At 49.8% G+C, this 17,958-nt stretch overlaps 6 protein-coding genes across 6 annotated transcripts; 3 read left to right on the plus strand and 3 right to left on the minus strand.

Moving 5' to 3' along the window:
* Window positions 1–146: 146 nt before the first annotated feature.
* BC939DRAFT_455877 (uncharacterized protein) lies at window positions 147–1,492 on the plus strand. Its single transcript, XM_051556253.1, has one exon. The coding sequence runs from the start codon at window positions 288–290 to the stop codon at window positions 1,404–1,406; it is 1,119 nt and encodes a 372-aa protein (XP_051410826.1). The 5' UTR covers window positions 147–287; the 3' UTR covers window positions 1,407–1,492.
* Window positions 1,493–2,720: 1,228 nt separating this feature from the next.
* BC939DRAFT_455879 (uncharacterized protein) lies at window positions 2,721–3,349 on the minus strand. The gene has a single exon (XM_051556254.1). The coding sequence runs from the start codon at window positions 3,260–3,262 to the stop codon at window positions 3,059–3,061; it is 204 nt and encodes a 67-aa protein (XP_051410827.1). The 5' UTR covers window positions 3,263–3,349; the 3' UTR covers window positions 2,721–3,058.
* Window positions 3,350–3,447: 98 nt separating this feature from the next.
* BC939DRAFT_455880 (uncharacterized protein) lies at window positions 3,448–5,378 on the plus strand. The gene is made up of 5 exons (XM_051556255.1): window positions 3,448–3,844; window positions 3,953–4,241; window positions 4,350–4,476; window positions 4,593–4,893; window positions 4,986–5,378. The coding sequence occupies exons 1-5, from the start codon at window positions 3,740–3,742 to the stop codon at window positions 5,280–5,282; spliced, it is 1,119 nt and encodes a 372-aa protein (XP_051410828.1). The 5' UTR covers window positions 3,448–3,739; the 3' UTR covers window positions 5,283–5,378.
* A 1,308-nt stretch (window positions 5,379–6,686) lies between these two features.
* BC939DRAFT_455883 (uncharacterized protein) lies at window positions 6,687–7,297 on the minus strand. The gene has a single exon (XM_051556256.1). The coding sequence runs from the start codon at window positions 7,249–7,251 to the stop codon at window positions 6,760–6,762; it is 492 nt and encodes a 163-aa protein (XP_051410829.1). The 5' UTR covers window positions 7,252–7,297; the 3' UTR covers window positions 6,687–6,759.
* Window positions 7,298–10,057: 2,760 nt separating this feature from the next.
* Window positions 10,058–11,693, minus strand: BC939DRAFT_455884 (uncharacterized protein). Its single transcript, XM_051556257.1, has one exon. It carries the CDS (start codon window positions 11,429–11,431, stop codon window positions 10,163–10,165), a length of 1,269 nt encoding a protein of 422 aa, XP_051410830.1. The 5' UTR covers window positions 11,432–11,693; the 3' UTR covers window positions 10,058–10,162.
* A 2,759-nt stretch (window positions 11,694–14,452) lies between these two features.
* Window positions 14,453–16,774, plus strand: BC939DRAFT_208821 (serine carboxypeptidase S28-domain-containing protein). Its single transcript, XM_051550680.1, has 3 exons — window positions 14,453–15,618; window positions 15,708–16,348; window positions 16,585–16,774. Exons 1-3 carry the CDS (start codon window positions 14,805–14,807, stop codon window positions 16,624–16,626), a joined length of 1,497 nt encoding a protein of 498 aa, XP_051410831.1. The 5' UTR covers window positions 14,453–14,804; the 3' UTR covers window positions 16,627–16,774.
* The last annotated feature ends 1,184 nt before the right edge of the window (window positions 16,775–17,958 follow it).

Consider the following 17,958-nt stretch of genomic DNA (forward strand, 5'->3'; position numbering starts at 1 on the left):
TGCATCATAACGCATAATAATAGTTCTCGTTATGAACCCGACCAACTGAATGATATTGCAGCACCGCCCAATCCGTCAGTTGTGATAAAAACACATGTTGCCCTAAATTGTCCTAGAAATCATAAAGTGCCGTTGGAACGGTCTCTCTCTCTCTCTCTTTTTAAGGAGGATATAAAAAGGATGATCTACTAGAGCCGTATCTCCCTTTCCAGCATCGAAATAAACCTCAATCTTACTCCATCAAGTCCCGACACCACCATCGCCTCTCAACTCTTAAAGGCACTGCCATGCTCAGCAACAACAACAACGGAGCCCTGGATGGTCTTCCCCTGAGCTCGTGCACAGACAGCAGTGTTGAACTTGACGACCAATTCTTGGTCTCGAACCCTCTCAAGGATGTCGATAACCATCCCACTCTCTTGGTGAGCGAGCGCGTTGCTGCTGCGGAGGAATTGAATGAAGAAGATGAGGGCATAACTGTGGAGCACGCTGGTGGGCACCAAGAGGGTGAGCAGGAAGAGGATATGGATAGAGTCGAGGAGGAAGAGGAACGAAGGCAGGTCACCGAGATGGAACAAAAACAGGACACCGAGGCAGAGAAGAAGCACATCGCTGAAGAGGAATATGCGGAAGCTGAGGATGATCAGACCGAGACTGAGGCAGTTAAGGTGCACGTTAATGAGTTTACCGAAGAGAATCAAAGGGAAGCTGAGGAGCTAGCCGACAACACCTCCACCATGCCTATCTGCTCCAAGCCCAAGGAAGAAACCGCCGAGGCGATTGCTGCAGAGGCAGTCTTCGCGCCCGCCGTAGTTGAGAAGGGGTCCGAACCAATGGCCTCTGGTATTCCTCAGCGTCCTGTGAAGACTGGGGTGCCCACTCATGTTCAGTCTCACAGTCTTTCGGCTGCAAGCATGGCGCTCAAGAAGAAGCAGGCGGCTGAAAATGCTGCCGCAGCCATCAAGGCCGCCGCTGTCGAGATCCCTGAGACCGACTCGATCGCCAACCGTATCAGGATCTTTGGAGGAGCCGGCCCTGGTCGCACCATCGGGCATAGGAGGCTTGGTGTTCGCGACATGGTCCAGAGATACAGGAATGAGGAGGAGAAGAGACACAATGAAATCGCACATGTTGTTCGAGGACATAATGATATGGAGCCCCATGGCGTCTGCAATGCGTACTCGTTCTCTACGGCATCTCGGCCCTTAAGATCTACGCCCCGCAGGAAGATGAGCCACGAACTGAGCGAGAACGAGACACGGGAGTTCGCGAAGGCATTCGGAGGTATGGTCAGAAACGACGACGATTGCAGGACAGGTGTCAGTCAGGAGAGCGTCCACAGTGTCAAGAATGCAAAAAACATCTTTGAGAGCCTGGCGCGTACGGAGAGTGGTGCTCAGTTGTAAGCAACCTAGGGTGAGACGCTATAGCCTTCCAGCTTCAGTTTACGATTCGTTGCAGAATAAAGGGCGCCAGTCGCTTTTGTAATAATAGTAATAGTATAGAATGTCCCAGTAATTTAAATGGACATGTCCGTGTCCTCGCATACGCGAAATTATCTGGTAGGTATGCCCGCCCCAGTAAATAGCTGCCATGGGAGCCCCATCTCGGTGCAAATTGATAAATGGATGTGGGGCCCATACCGTTGGAAAATTGAGGAGTCCAGTCAGCATAACTTTTCAAATCGCCACATAAATATCTTTTGAGTCTGTGTCGGTACCGGCACTTACAGCCACAGTGTGTGAGGACATGCCCACGCTCAGTGAATGGCCCTGAAAGTCGCCGTCTTGCTTATGGGTTCGAGTTCCTGTTCATACTAATCCTTCTCGTATTTCCTGTCTTTCCCTTTGTCTTGATTCATAGGCTCTTCGCCGACCTAAACCACTCATCTCACTTGATGATGTCGAACCAGACAGCAAGGCCTGTTGTAAATGGCGCCGACACAGGCTCTAAAATGTTCTGGATCGAAGCTACGCCGCTGGTGTTGCCCGGACTGCCTTCCCTGAAGACCTTAAACGTGCCTGGACTGGGGTCCTGGGTCGGCATGTGCTTTACTGTCCTTATGCGACTTCGAGAAATTGACCTTCGCGAACGTGTCCGATATCCTCAGCATTTTACTGCACTCGTTCGGAGGATGCTTTACATGACTGATACCATTTCGATTGACCACCTGCACTATCTTGAAATCAGTCGCAAGTACGTGCGGGGGAAGGGTATTGCTGACACGAAGAATATGTTTATTCGTTACAACAAACGGTTGGATATCCCGGAGACATTTGCCTATATTGCGCTTGAAAGAAATGCTGTGGGTACAGGGCTTTTCATCGCGATTAGTCCTTGAGTGCATGCAATAGATGCCTCATTTTTGAAGGAAGTTTGGGGCGCAGGTGCATCGTGAAAATCAACGCCTAGATCGTGTTTGGTAGTTTGGTATCAATCGACACGCGTGATAAATGGATTCATGGATACTGAAGCTGATCTACAGGATCCCAACTGCGATGTTATATTGAAAGCTAGCCTTCGGGCAGCTCTCGATACGATGGAGCTCTCGATACGATGGAGCTGCTTATTGATATGCATGGGCTGAGGAACATGTAAACACGAACCTGTTTAAGTAAATAAATAAATTATACATATTTTTCAATTTGACTGAATACATGACTGCTCCTCCACTTTAAGGCGCAAAATTGGAGGTCGACTGTAGGACACAACAGCGGCCAAAAAAATTTGCGCTGCTATAAAACGGTTCTCAGTTCAGGTCTGATCTCTTCATCTCCTCCCTTTCTGATGTAAGTTGCTTGATCCTATTGTTTAGTATTTCCTCAACGGCTTCCTCCCCCTCCCCCCCTTCAGATCCCTACCACTTAACACATTCACAACAAGCAAATAAACTGTGCACACACCGTGGGAGGCCTCCATTCCCACTCGAGAGTGACGCAGAGGGTTCTCGCTTTAAGAGGATCGAACTCACACTGTTTGCAAGAGAAAATGAATAACCGCCGTTTGAGGATGCGCTCGACATCTTACGGAGCTCGTTTATAGGTATGCGGTTCATATTCTAATGTTTATTTTTTTTTTCTTCAGATCCGATCTTTTCTAGATTCGATTCTTCTAGATCCAAATTGAGGAAGATGGAACGATCAGGACTGATGTACAGGAATTGATTTGCGATACCATGCAGTGCATAGGATGTTCTATTTGTTCGCTTTGCAGTGTATTCATATCGTTTGAGCGAACAATTGCTCGTCAGTTGATTGTGCATCCGATATGATGGCTGTAGTGCGAAATGAAGATATGAATATAACTATCAATAGCTGTGTCGATGAAATAAAGAAAAGAATTTTTGGCATAAAGACGTTGTATTCCTTGGCTGTATGGTTTGAAATGTGCATGGTGGGATTATAGAGTGGAGGCATGGCCTACAAGCTGTTGAAGGTAACATGCCATACGGGCTGCTTGGTTTGATATCATATTCTATCCACGTACTGCACACAAAAGGAGATTTTTATTCTCCTGCTCTGTTCGTTTTCCGCGCGCTTGTTTCCCTTTTGCTCACACAACACTTGTTCCCTTCTTCCTCGCTTGCAACCGACTCTTTGTAACCGTTGCCGCCAGTTGCATGCAACCTGCTCTTTGACAACAGCACTCATCCTCATTCAGAACCCTCTGCCATCCTTTTTGACTATTACCCCACCAGTCAAAATAGCAAGATCTCCAGACGCAAACTCGACTCAACCCCATGGCGTTCAGAGGGGCTTCATTTCTGCTCTTTGTCAACTGGCTGTGCATCGTTATTTGGCTGAGCACCTCCTTCGAATCTACGGATGCGACGATCGTCGTCTTGGTAGGGAAAGGAGAAATGCATCCTGGGTCACCACTGTATATGCCCCCTCCTAAGCTGGTAGCATACTTGCGTTCGTACTCACAAAGTCATTTGACCTTCATATACTAGGCCACAAATGACAGTTATATCGACAGGACCGCTGCGTTCGGACCGCGGATTCCAGACGATGGCCTGATGTTAAACCTTATCGCCGTCGAGACCTTGGACCCGAACGAAGAGACGACCGCTTGTCAACCCGTCATGGGAGTCAACCCCAATGTCTCCTGGGTGGCTCTGGTGGAACGTGGTGGACGATGCAGCTTTGTCGATAAAGTGCGCAATATGCAAGCCAGCGGCGCAAGGGCGATCATCGTGGGCGACAATCAGAAGGGTGGTCTCCTCACCATGTATGCGCGAGGTAAATGGACTAGCCGTTGTATTTGATCAACTTGCCTCTGCTGTGCCCGCCCTTGACCGTTTGTGCTTACTGTACACCTCCCATACGACTTGACTACTGCGACTGCAGAGGACACTTCGGATGTGCTGATTCCCTCCGTGTTTATCACCCAGAACCATTATCGGGAACTGCGGTATTTTGGCATGGAACTCGGCAAGGGTTTCTTAGTCAAGATGCTACCCGAGGATATTGACTGGTAAGTTTGACCATCAGCCGTTATCAGTGTGATGGCAGCAGTATCTTTTAAGCATCGCTCTAACGACCTCGTGCTTTTTTTCTATCTTTATTTTCAACGTTTATTATTCTTACCAGGCCTGTGCTGGACGTTGTCATCTTTATCATCCTTTCACCTGCGTTCGTCGTTCTGTTTCTGTTCTCCCTCTGGAAAATGCGTCAGCGTCAGCAGCGACTTGCAGATCTGGCACCACCGGAGGTCGTCAGCAGCTTGCCTGTCAAGGTCTACTTCCAGTCGAAAGCGCTCGCTAACGATCCGGTTGAATGTGTTATTTGTCTTGAAGACTATAAGGATGAGGATGAGCTAAGAGTTTTGCCGTGTAGGCATGAGTACCATGTTGCCTGCATCGATAACTGGCTGACCAACCGCAAGAAATATGTATGTCCGTTTGAAGGAAACGCTGCTACTGTGTTGAGCCCTTGATGTTCATGCTAACACACCAACCGCTTTGGATTGTTGCTTACTTCTAGTGTCCCATTTGCAAAAGAGATATTTGCACGCCAACAGAGACGACACCCTTGCTTGGGTCGTCAAATTCACGATCAGAGAATGCTTCTCGAAACGGCTCTTCATCCACGTCGACTTCAGGACAATCGTCATCAGAGGCGCCGTTAACTTCGAGTAGCACTGGAGCAACTGATATCGTTCACTCTGACTCACCCCAGAGCGGTGGACAGGTCGCTATTCGTATTGGATCTGATGATAATGAAGAGAATCCACATCCTGCAATTGTGTCGTCGGAAGATCAAGTTTTGCGTACAGTCTAAGAGGTGTTCGTTGCTTCCGCTTCAACCATGTACCATAGGCACCTTCCTCTCTGTAGTCTCCTGGAAATAAATATTAGCTATGCATTGTAAGAACAACACTGGTCAATATCTCAAACCTGCTAGAAGCACGATAAGGGACAAAGATGATATGTCCATGGTCATCACTGCGGCGCGCTTCGAAGTGGGAGGGAAGATCGGCCTGTCAGGCGCTCAAATCTGACATAGTATGCTGCATAAATCTTTTGAGCGAGTATAGCATTCAGAGAGTTACTGAGTCTATTGTGGTTCTATTCTTTTCAGTGGGGTGCCGCGTGGCCATAGAAATGGGTTGCTTCATCTTTTCGTTTGAGGTCCCTAGCTGTGGAAATGGCCGAGGGCCGGCACTTCAGCTGCATGATGTGGATATTGCCATGGCCATGGCCCAGTTTTCGCCACACCTTTTCTACCCCTCGGCAAGAGGATTCATCATACCCTCTCTCTCTCCTTCTCTCTCTTTCTAGTTGTATCTCTCGTCGCTAATCCCCTCCCCGAAGCAGCCGCACCAGCTGCACCAGCCGCACTAGCTGCACCAGCTGCACCAGCCGCTGTGTCCCCCAACAACCGCAGTAACGTCGTCTTTGTTGCTCGCATTTATCTTGTCCCACCTCATTACCCATCTCTGCATCCTTTCTCCCTTTTTTCTTTCAGAAGTGGCGAAGGCCATTTGCTCAAGCAGCCATTGCCACTCTCTTATATCATATCCAGTAAATATTCTGCTTATTAGAAGCATAAGAAATCCATTTCTTACCCTGCAACTACAGTCAATAGTTCTGGGTCGATCCCTCAAATGCCACCAGTTGTAGCTGCCTCCGCCATTCCCAAAAACCAGGGAAGGAGGACCTTCGATTTCAGGAGTGACACACAACTGTACGGCCTCGAGCTCTATTCTCGTTCTCCTTTGACATCTCCCATTGGCACAACAGATCAGATTTTACCTCCAAGTCTTGTTTCAATAACTCCTCAGCTTCAAGTGCGCGATGACTCGAGCGCATACAGCACTACCATTCCGAGTCCTGCCTCGAATTCGCCAAGCCTCGGCCCCAAAGTTACCATCATTATTGCAACTGTTTTGGGCACAATGTTCGGGCTGGCTCTGCTGTGCTGTCTCTGCGTATTTCGACGGACAGTGTTATATAAGCAACAGGGACAGTCGATTCGAGCATGGAGAAAGGTCAAGGCCCTGGTGATGAGCGATGACGGAGGCACTAGCAGGGACAAGGACGTAGATGCAGGTAGCACGCGGAGGAATGCAATGTCGTTCGTTAGTATATATTCCCAAACACCCGCCAGGTCTAACACGGGAGCAGATACTAGAGCTAGAGCTGACGCAGGGACAGGAAAAGAGACGGATAGGAAAAAGGTGCACTTTAAAATAGACGATACGCGATCTGCGGATGCAGGGATATCTCGAGCTACGGCCGGCGCGCGTCCATTGTATTTACCGCCGACCAGCGCCATTGCTGCTTCCTTGACATCCATGATAACGACGGCAAGACCTTTGCCAATGATACCGACAACTTCCAAACCCGGCTCTACGGCATCTAGCCTGCCTTCGTCGTCGTGTTCTTCGCATCATCCAGGACTCAACATGACCACGGCTTCTCTTCAAATACTCCCTAGTCCGTCCCTCTACCCAGTACCTGCGCCTGGATACACTGCTTTCCGATCGTCGGACATCCCTGAACCATATTCCTCTATGCTCAACTCTTCGGTACCAATATCTACGCAAAGACACAGCATGGCGAGTTGCAATAGTAGAAGCACTGACTCTACGACCCGTGACCTTACCATTGAAATCGGCGCTCGAGTGGCGCCCCGATCGTCCGCGTCGAGTTTTAGAAGTCTCTGGGAGCGCTCTGGAGGACTGATTCTCAGGGAACGGAACGAGCACGAATCGAGGAGGCACGTCAGTCAGTATTTTAATACACATGCCAGACCGTATTCATATCCGATTTATGCGCTCTCGTATGACGAGGATAAAGAAGAAGAGCGAGGGGAGCAGGAGAATGAGGAAGAGGAGGGCGGGGAAGGGAATGAAGGTCGAGAAGTTGGCGATGCTGGTGGCAACGACGAGGCAATCGGAAGTGGACTTAATGAACCGATTCCGTGGCCATCTATGGCTAGTTTACCAGCGGAAATGGTGCTCCCGCCACCGGCACCCGCGTATTTCACGTATAATAGTTGTAGCTGCCGACATTGATGGAGTTGCTCCTGGGTTTCTACTGTAATGCTGATTCAAATAATCCCTTCAGATAAAACTTTTCAAGAAATTTCTTACAGATGGGTTTTTAGTCCCCTGAAATATCGCTAATTTCTGACACAAACTGGCCACGCTTGAAAGAAACCGACTATGCCATGGCGTGCAGTTGAGAGTTACGTCCGCTGAATCTCTCGATCTATCTTCTTCCCCGCCTCACATCTTCATTTGAACCAACCAACTAACCAACCAACTAACCAACCAACCAAAGAAAAAAAAAGATTCACGGGAATCAACCGCGACATACTCACAAAATAAGTAAAGAGAAAGGAACAGGGAGACACCAGATTCTACGCGGATACCACAATTAGGAGAGCGCAACTCCGCAGAAGGGCCCTTTAGGGCGAGAGTGGAGGTGCAATGAGGATGAGAGAGAGGCGCCAGTTGAGAGATGGCGAAAGGAGATAGGGAAGTTATGATACTCTAACTCGATTGCCGCCTTTTTTCAATGAGAGCCATGCCATACTTTTGGGGAAGGAAGAGGCCTTGGGCCAGGGCGGGGTGGAGAGAAACGCGTTTTTGTGCCATGGGGCGTTAACCGCGGGATAATTTTGCAAGTGTAAAAATAAAAATGCGCTCAAAGTTCATTCTCCTATTTGGTTTGGTGTGTGAGTCTAGAGCTGGGGACAATTGGAAGGGAGTAGTGCAGCTGTTTGTCTTTTAGGGTTTAACTTTGGTTAGGCGTGCTGTGCTGTCTTGACCGCGACAAATATTATTTCGTGAAACTCCATCGTCTTGGTCCTCAAGCAAGCAAGGATCCTTGATACTTCAATCCCACTGCTTCCTTCGCTCATATAGGCTGTGACTCCAAATTTCGCTTCCCTATCCTTTCAAATTCGAACTGAAACCTCAAAAGTAAGTCCCACAGCGGTCTGTTCGTTCACATGGCCCATTTGGACAAGTTTGATCAGTAGCGAATGAAGTCACTGTCCTCCTGAACAGTATAAAAAAGAGACCTCTCCCTCTTCTTTTTTTCTTTTCCTCATTAACGGTCGACCGTCCCAATCGAGGATTAGTTCCTTGTGCCACTCTGTGGGTTGGGCGGGGGTTCCAATGTGACCTTCAAGCGCCAAGGATGCAGTGAAAGACACTCCCATGCAAAGCAGGAATAGGGTTTCCCTTCGATCCCTTGCATTGGAGAAAAGGTCGAGTATTCCTTTTCCTCGCCTGCAAAGGCGAGAGCCTTGGCTTTTGGAGTGATCAGCGATTCTCCCTAACCTGATCCCAGAGGAGATTAAAGTGGCCACTTCTGTGGCCTACATCCCCGGCTTCATTAAAAAAAAAAAAGAAAAAAAAGAGTGCCTGATACTTTCAAGTTTTGTATAAAAACAAAAGATCTAATGATACCAAGCGCAGTTATCAGATGGAGTCTCTTTCATGTAGTCCTGTGGATACAAATCCTTGATCGCGATAAAACGACCGCGTATATCGATGTTACGCGTATCTCCTACCATACGCATCACAGCCCCATAGTCTAGACGGAGCTCGCCTCTTCGAATGAAAACACTTGATACTTTTGGATTTATGCTCAAAGAAAAGGTACGCGTGCTAGCCATTACTGGAGAACATTACGCTTGTGATACATGTTCTTGCGCTTGTGCCAATCCATGCAGACTAAGGGTACATGCTAGCGTGGTTCTGTGAGAATGGGAGGGCCATAATTGCAGTGCTGGATGCTGAGCTTGAATGCTCCATGGTACTATCCACCGCGGGACGCGATACAAGATCCCCTGTAGATCTCGGATGAGTATCATTCTCATCCTGAACGTTTTACTCTCGACCTTGAACTCCGAGGATTTTGACGTTCGGGATACAACTGGCGTAACATGAAATCAATTGAGAATCTTCTGGAGCATCTCTGCTCATATAGCCATCTCCACAACGACAACCCGGTCCTCAACACGACAATTTACGCCAATGATATCATGACCATTTACTGCAACAAACTTCCCCTGAGTTGTAACTCTCAGGACCCAAGGTTGTACTTGATCACCAAGGATGGCATCCACGACGTCTCCCCACTTTAGTTTACGGCTGAGGAGGGTAAGTATATGTCCGCTGGGCCCATCCTCAGAGCTCTTTCATACAACGTGCGTGCCACTCTCGCTGCTGGTAAAAAAGAAAACTCATTCGCAGGAGGACGGGATGCGTCCGTCTGATTGAGTTCAACTCGGCCATGATCAGTCGCTCGACCAGGTCCTGGCCTTCACTCATGAGCCCAACACTTCCCAGCCTGCCTATATCTTCACATTAATCTCGGAAGTCTGGATTGCAGTGGACTAACGAGGATGTTGCTCGCGCTTTGTTCGAGGACAGGGTCGTCTCTGGGCGTCTCAAGTTAAATCCCAAGTCGTGTTTAGAGCTATGTTTTACCTATATTACCGCAAAGCGCACTGCTCTATCGGCTAAAAACAGTTTTTTTTTTTGCGGACATCGGTTGATGACAATATGTATTGTTACAAAATTTTTATTATTATTTACACGGCATTGCAACTATCCAAGTTGGCCTCTGAGAATGTCAACAATAATATACTGATGAATGAAAAAAATAAAAATAAAAATAAAAAACGAAAGTGTAAAAGATTTAGATTTGCTCGTGGATGTTTCCATCATTGTCAATAAATAACGGCTCATCACCACAGCTTTCCTCCTCTCCAAGATGCATCGCAGCGGTGGTGGCCGTCTTTGCTCGCTGAGGCTGGTGGTATCGCGGCGCCTTAGACGATAAGATCGAAGATCCACCACGTCGCTGCTGCTGTGCAATAAACTGTGGAGAGCCATCCGCGAATGGATATGCAGTCCATGTGTTCTGCTGGCCCATCCATCGCCGCTTTTCGGAGCCTCCATTCGTGCTATCGCATCCCGGTTTATCAATAGCCAAGCCGTCGTCTTCATCTGACGCCACCGCAGACGGTCGCAGGGGTTTAAGGCCAACCTCGCTCTCCTTGATGTTCTTCCACGCGTCCTGCAGGACCTTGACTCCGCGCTCGTGCTGGACTCCGAATCCCTTGCGCAACCATTCTCCCTTAACCGTGACTACCACATGCACCGGCGGCGGCGTGTTTTCCTTATCTCCCGACCGAGATGATGAGTCGGATGCGGATGTAAAAGCCCCGGTAGCCGTTCTTCTTGGATCTCTAGCCCACCAAATATCTGTCAGCGCAGCCATACCCCAATTTTTATACTTGAGCCACCCTGCCACGCCACCAGAATTTCCTCCGCCGCCAGTATCCGAGGTTATCGTTTCGACTTCTGTGATCGAAAGCAAAGGAATCGTCACAGGTGTATTCAGAGGGAAATAGAACGCATGGATCGTCAAATGCAGTGAGCTGATAGTGATTTGATCGTCGCTGTACAAAATAGAAGGCGGTAAAGGCGGATATCTAACCATAGCCACCGGCGCTGGGGCAGCAATCGATGGCGATGACATTGGCTGGCCTTGAGGACTATTTTGTTGGTCTTCCTCAGACGATGACGCCTGCTTCTGTATCTTGGGTGTACTCTGTTTTTGCGCCGGGTGCTTCGGCTCTTGTGATTGTTTCTTGTGTTCCTGCAACTGTGAAGATGCCTTCTCCTGAACTGGTTTGCGTGGCACGGATCTGTTTATCACTGGAGGTGGTGGTGGTGGTGGTGGTGTGTCCAGCGGGAAGTCGTCGTCGTCGTCCCAAGGTGAATCTATTGCCATAGGAGAGAGGGGAGGGGGCATGACCGGAGTGGGCGTATATGCAGCGGGTAGAGGAGAAGACTTATTGCTACGTCGCTGTGGGGTTGGTTCAGGTGTTGTTGTTGGGGGAAAAGTATGCGAAGGCCCCAGGTACCGAGAGGATGAATACTGCGACGTTTGTTTGGGCATTTGAAGTTGTGGGTCACCTTTGCCTGCTTGATCTTGAGCAACAGCGTGTGATGTGAAATGCTGTGGAGTATTCAAGATTCTCGGAGGAATCTTTGGGGCCACCTTGGGCGGAACTAGAGCCGGGGAGGAAATCGAAGCCACGGCTGGAGATGATATTGCAGGGGCAGGGGCAGAAGCAAGAGCAGGAGCAGGAGCAGAGGCGAGAGTAGGAGCAGGAGCAAAAGTAGGAGCAGGAGCAAAAGTAGGAGCAGGAGCAGAAGTAAGAGTAAGAGCAGGAGCAAGAGTAGGAGCAGAAGCAGGAGCAGGAGCAGGAGCGGGAGCAGGATCAAGAGCAAGTGACATGCCAGGCAAAGATGAAGCGGATGTTCGGGCGCTCAATCTTGACGACGACGAAGACGACAGTAATGATGGCGCCTTGGTGGATGTGGGTTCCAACGACGATGCTGCTAGAGGCGTGAGCGCTGCGTCAGGAAATGGAGTAAATGGCAATGGCTGAGATGGCCGATCTTTCTTGAGCTGACCTGTTGATGACAACGACAATGATGCTGAAGGTGGTGGTGGAGGAACTACTGAGACTCCAGTGTCTGATATTTCCTGAGCGCCGGATGAGATACTAGTAAAAGACGAGGATGCCTGCGATGAAGGCACTCGATCCTGCAATGACGGCGCAGTCTTGACGCTAGGTTGCGCGATATTCTTTGCACTCGCTGCCTTGCTGATAGAGCCTGTACGTGCAAACACTGAATAATCCGTTGGAAAGGCGGGAAAAGCGGGCAGGGGAGCAGGAGTTCCTGACTGAGCCGCGGATGATGAAGAGGACGAAGCAGATGAACGCGGTGAGGACTGTAACGAGGGATTCGGCAAAGTGCTCTCCAAAGAGCTGAAAAAGTCGAGGGAGCTGTCATAGTGAAGTTGGGCTTGCTTTGTCTGCTGATTTTGTTGCTGAGATTGCTGTGGCTCCTGGTGCTGGGGCCGAGAAGCTTGCTGCTGTCGGTCTCGAGAAGACACCGCCTTTGCTACATTTCTTGACGGCAGCGGCAGTGGCTCGAGCGTGGGTTTGAAGAAGTCGTCGAGCATACTCATGGACGAGTCCTGCAATTTAATTGACGGGGTAGGTCTTGGTGCTGACGGCGCCTTCGCCTGCCGTCCTGCAGTCGAAATTGCGCTCTTTTTAGCCCTCTCGCCCATTTTTTCGCTCATGCTGTTATTGATGCTGCTGCTGATGCTGCCGCCAAATCCGCCTCCAAAGTCAACCAGGTAAGGCTGAACGGGTTCGAAACTCGTATCGAACAGCGGATCATCATCGAGGGCCGTAGTGAAGGCGGATTTGTGGATCCTGGTGCTAGTGCTGGTGTCGCTGCTGGCATTGCTGCTGCTGCTGCTGCTGCCTGCCCTGGTAATATTAGGGTTGACCTCCTGCCGCGGCTCATGAACCTTGTGATTAACAGCTAGAGGCCCTCTTACGCTTGTGCTACCAAGGTGACCTTGGCCATTAATATCCGAAGAGGACCCGCCACCCAGGGCGCCGGCTAGGTCAAAATCCGCATTTGTACTGAATGAAAATGGTTGGTGTTGTAGTGGAGAACGATGTTGCAGCCGCTGCTGCTGCTGTTGCTGTTGTTGTTGTTGTTGTTGCAATGGATTCGGTGAGACTCTTGGATACCGTCGAGTTGATGCCAAAGGAGCGTTATTCATGTCTGCACTCAGCCGATTGTTCATGCTCGCCATGGCTTGTAGCAACCGAGATATGCGACTTGGATGTCTTCAGCAACTGTACAGTTGAATGCGATAATACCACGGTTATGTCAGTGATGCGTTCTACGCTGTCGATGGTGTCGTTGGGACTAATATTACACGGCAAACTTATGGTGTGATTCAAAGAGTGGGTACTAATCGGCGACTGGTCACGACCATGGGATAACGCATTATCCTTTACCTTCTGCTCCGCCTTCCACCTAGTGGCGGCTGAGTGAATGCGAGGATGGGGGAGTGAAGGGTCGAGGGGGAAAGATGACTTGCGGTTGTGGTAGGCGGGGGAGAGAAAGGGGTGGTGGTGTGAAGTGTGGAGCGAGGAGGATGTGCTAGAGGAGCAGAATAGGGGGGTGCTTCAGGGAGTAACAGAGAGAGAAGAGAGGCGAGTGAGGAGGTGGAGCGAATGACTGGAATGGGAATGAGTCGACAAGGAAATGGATGCAGAGAGGGGAATGGAGGAGGAGGAGGAGGGAGCAGAGCGAATGAGAAAGAGGGCAAGGACGGCGAGGGTTAGTACGTGTATAGGAGTGTGGGCAGAGGTGCAATTGGCTGGGCGGGTTGGCTAATAGGCGGGTGAGATGGGGGAAGAGGAAGGAAGAAACGCTGCGTAGTCGTTTCAGCAGAAATGGTAAAAAGGCAAAGGGCAGGCATGGGGCACATCATCTGACCTGCCAGTTACGGAGGGAGTCGAGAGAGTCAAGACGACGGCGAAGAAAGGACGAAGAAAGGCCGAAGAAGACGATCGAGAAGAGGAAGGGGGTGGGTGCATTGCCCGCTATCGCTCGGGTTGGCGATCATCATGACACCAGGCGCGCGCGGACAGACAGACAGGCGCAGCACCGCATCCCGTCGTTGCCGTTGTGTTCACCCCTCCCAGCAACACGTATGCCCGAGAGCAGCACTGTATTCTGAAGCATACGTCTACGCACAGATCCACGTGCGACAAAAAAAAGCGCTTTGCCCACCAACCCGGTAGATATAAACCTTATTTATCTCAACCTCTGACTGTGGTTAAGGACCACCGATGCGAGATATCTTTTTTATCACACCAGAACTAAGTCCTGTTTGAATAAGAACCGGCTGCCATCCAACTGATACTATTACGCTGCATGTCACCGTCACTGCTGGTACTTACTTTCCACGTTCTCTCTCCTCCTAGCTTTCCTTTTGACAACCAAAAAGGTACATATTCATCACTCCGGCGACCTATTACAACAGCATCAGACACACTGACTACTCCTGGCTCCAGCTACCACGCTACCACATTATCTTCGTTAGGGCGCATTGTAATAGCTTGAAGCTATGTCGTCAGTGCGAACTAGCTGCTTTTCATCTCCTCCCTCGCCTCATAGCGGCATTCGACACACACCGTGAACAACTTAATCCTTTCTGGCTTCTTCTGCGGCTCTTGATTCCTCCCTCGACATGTTTCTCGCTTGAACAACGATATGAACCACCATCATCTCTCGAAACAGGACCATCGCCACCGCCTTTTCATCTATTTCATCAAGAACACCGGCCAACTCGACCTACGGACCGTCTGTAACTTGACAATAACCAACAACAACACCAGCGACCACTCTTTTTTCTTTTTCTTTTCTTATTGATAGTCGCCAAATAAATGACGCAAACTTTATCGTTTCTCCTCCTGGCCTGTGTGACACTTCTCTATTTAGCGATAGCCACACCACAATTCACACAAGCATCCGTCCTTCCAAGAACCGGATACAGACGTCCTCACCATGTCCTTTCTTATTCGCAAGCAAACAAGGAACGGGACGATAATGGAGAACGAAAGCCGCTTATTCAAGATGTGGAAACAGTACCCATAACTGCTAATATCCTGCGTGACAGTCCGAAGAGCCATCATCTCCCTTCAAGTAAAGATCCTGTTCGAGTCGAAGAGCCTTTCATGAACCAGCAGTCGTCTACATTGGAGCGAGGTCACCCCATGTCGATAAAGAACCACCACATGACGCGATCCCCATTCATCAAGACCCTAGGCTTGCGACACAAATCAACAATGAGCTGGGACATGAGAGCGAGGGCAGAGAACCAGGCGCAGTGGAGTACTTTCAGGCGCCAGTTCGAAACAGGACGACCGAGTGACCGCATTGCCGACAACGAAGCAGGTGTCGCAGAGGGACAACATTCATTAACTGAAGCCTTGGCTACAGATGGTTCAGTCGTAGTGGTTGCCAGTGGCGATGGTGATAGCGAAGTCACTCAAAATGAGTTTGTAGAAGAAGCAGCGACTGAGGAAGAGCAGGATGGTCCTGGAAATTATTATTTCCGCCAAGTGCTGGATCATTTTTCAGGATCGAACAACCTAGCTGTACCCAAGTCCTCGCCTTTGCAGTCTCTCCTAGGATCCTCGAATAACAACAACACGTTCCGACAATATTACTATATCAACAGCGAGTTTTATAAACCAGGTACGTATCTTCGCAGCTTATTGCCACGTTCACCAAAGCATGCATCAGATTTGTATCGCGTGGACTTTGACCCTTTGGTTTCATTGTAGGTGGTCCGATCATTCTGTGGATACCAGGGGAGAGCCCGCTACATACGCTCTTTCTCCGTCGTGGCCTCGCCTACGAACTTGCCAACGCAACTTCAGGTTTGCTCGTCGCATTAGAGCATCGGTTCTACGGCAGTTCTATACCGAGGTTCCAGGACTCTTCCACTGCTGCCAATAATATCATATCCGATCATAAAGTCCGACAGGAGACCGAAAATAATATTGGATCAAGAAGAAGCGTCTGGGGATCATCCTCAGTGGCACGAACCCATCCAAGGACTACCTCTGCCCGAGCATCCGATACAGAGATCAAAGGTGACGGCGACGGTTCCGACGGCAGCGCCGACAATACTTCAATGAGAAACAGCAGCAAAGGCCATGGTAACAAGGGTAACCAAGAAGAAATGGAGGGTTTACCGCTAGATTTGCTAAAGTACTTGACCGTCGATCAGACCATCGAGGATATCGCGTCCTTTATAGACCATTTCTCAATCCTACAACCATCTTTCTATCCCGCGGACGAAGAAGATACCGCAGAAATGCGCTGGATCCTTGCAGGTTGCTCGTATGGTGGAAGCCTCGCAGCCTGGGCCCGACGGAGATACCCATCAAAAGTCTTTGCAGCCTTTGCATCCTCTGCACCCGTACGTTCAGAACTGGACTTTTTCGAATACAGTACTTCCCAAACAGATATTTTAGGGAAGCAGTGCTCAGCACGTCTAGCCCATGCCAGGGATTTTCTCGATGGCGCGCTACAGATGACGGACGAGTTTATGCAGCAGATGGTCCATTTGAACAAAGCTATCCCAGGTAGTGAATTCACCAGCTCAACAAAGAACAATTCTTTGCAACCGCGGTCTTCTCAAAATAACAACGATAGTCAAGCATCTTTCACATCCAGTCAAACAATCAAGGAGGTTAAAAGGGAGGCAAGGGAGGCAGCCAAACTTGAAGTTCTGAACTGGTTTAGCCCAGACTTTGCACACGACTACGCTCAAGAGGGAGAGGAGGTTCATGCGGCAGGATGGATCTGGTGGACGGTGGCCAGTGCGGTCCAGTATAATGGCATCGTCACCCCACCAACAGTCGAGCCAGCCAAAACAGCCATCGATATCTTGTGCGAAACGATGGCGAAAACTGACAGCCAGGACTTGAACGAATGGCCTTTTGGGAGCTTATTTATGCTCAAAGGCGACGCGTTGCTCGAATCTGCTCGATATGCGAAAGCACTTGCCATGTGGTTCAGAGACATGCAATACTTTACCCCAACCAGGATCGGGGACTTGCAGCCCCCTGATCTGGACCCAAACTCGATGCAAAATTTGGCCAGTATGGCCTGGCTGTGGCAGACCTGCAGCGAGCTGGGATATCTTCAAACCTCACGGCCATCCAGCTGCTGCTGCCCCTCAGCTTCCGCACCCAAATCGCCCGCGAAAAATTCGGTCAAATTCAGAGATAACAGCAACACTTCGCCTTCCGAAGACCTTGCATCCACTTCAAACGCGACATGCTTAGTCAGCGACTGGACGTCGCTACATGAGACAATGTCCTTATTATCGCGCTCAGTGCCATCTACCTCATGCTGCAGAGGTGTAGCACCGAATCCGCCCTCCAATGCCTCGTCTTGCTTGGCCTGTCGGTGTCATGCCACCAAATCCCAGGTAAAGGAGAGTGTGTTCTCACGGCTTCTTACCCTGGAGGCCGCCTGGCAGGAGTGCCAATTCTACTTTGGCATGACACATTCGGACAGTAAAGAATCCATGAATACGTCCAACAAGCAAACCAAATCACAGAGATCATTGCAGCACCGTGTTGGTGGAAAGCATAGGGTCCCGCGTGGTGACCAGCATGGCAGTGGTGGCGACAATGGTTCCCCTGGTAGATCGAGGAGCAAGCTGCGGTTGTTGCATGAATACCCGGACGTGGATCAGAACGTCAACATGAAATTTCATGGCTGGGAAATCGCAACAGAACCGAGCTCTGGCACGAGCGACGAGGAGATAGAACGTTCAAGGAACGCACGGCCCGAACAAGCAGGACATATAATCGATACAGCCATCGTCGCAGGAGTTCCATCCGCAACACCAGATTGTCGCTTTATGGGCCATACTAATAGGTCCACATCTGGGAGCCGCGAGGACTTTGACATACTTCGACCTGACCATGCAGGTAGTGGTGGAGTCGGCCGGTACTATTTTACGAATGGCGAAAATGATCCCTGGAAAGAGCTCACGCTAGCCAGCCATCTGGCGCT

The sequence above is a fragment of the Gamsiella multidivaricata genome (assembly GCF_025024155.1).
Source record: "Gamsiella multidivaricata strain RSA 2152 chromosome Unknown BC939scaffold_45, whole genome shotgun sequence".
In the NCBI taxonomy this organism is placed as follows: Eukaryota; Fungi; Mortierellomycota; class Mortierellomycetes; order Mortierellales; family Mortierellaceae; genus Gamsiella; species Gamsiella multidivaricata.

Bases quoted from the DNA above. Each gene is read 5' to 3' on its own strand.
- BC939DRAFT_455879 (XM_051556254.1), bottom strand. From the start codon at position 3,262: ATGCACAATCAACTGACGAGCAATTGTTCGCTCAAACGATATGAATAC.
- BC939DRAFT_455884 (XM_051556257.1), bottom strand. From the start codon at position 11,431: ATGCCCAAACAAACGTCGCAGTATTCATCCTCTCGGTACCTGGGGCCT.
- BC939DRAFT_455880 (XM_051556255.1), top strand. From the start codon at position 3,740: ATGGCGTTCAGAGGGGCTTCATTTCTGCTCTTTGTCAACTGGCTGTGC. The intron at 3,845-3,952 runs GTAGGGAAAGGA...TTCATATACTAG, and splicing joins ATGCGACGATCGTCGTCTTG to GCCACAAATGACAGTTATAT. The intron at 4,894-4,985 runs GTATGTCCGTTT...GCTTACTTCTAG, and splicing joins TGACCAACCGCAAGAAATAT to TGTCCCATTTGCAAAAGAGA.
- BC939DRAFT_455877 (XM_051556253.1), top strand. From the start codon at position 288: ATGCTCAGCAACAACAACAACGGAGCCCTGGATGGTCTTCCCCTGAGC.
- BC939DRAFT_208821 (XM_051550680.1), top strand. From the start codon at position 14,805: ATGACGCAAACTTTATCGTTTCTCCTCCTGGCCTGTGTGACACTTCTC. The intron at 15,619-15,707 runs GTACGTATCTTC...GTTTCATTGTAG, and splicing joins CAGCGAGTTTTATAAACCAG to GTGGTCCGATCATTCTGTGG. The intron at 16,349-16,584 runs GTACGTTCAGAA...TAACAACGATAG, and splicing joins CCTTTGCATCCTCTGCACCC to TCAAGCATCTTTCACATCCA.
- BC939DRAFT_455883 (XM_051556256.1), bottom strand. From the start codon at position 7,251: ATGTGTATTAAAATACTGACTGACGTGCCTCCTCGATTCGTGCTCGTT.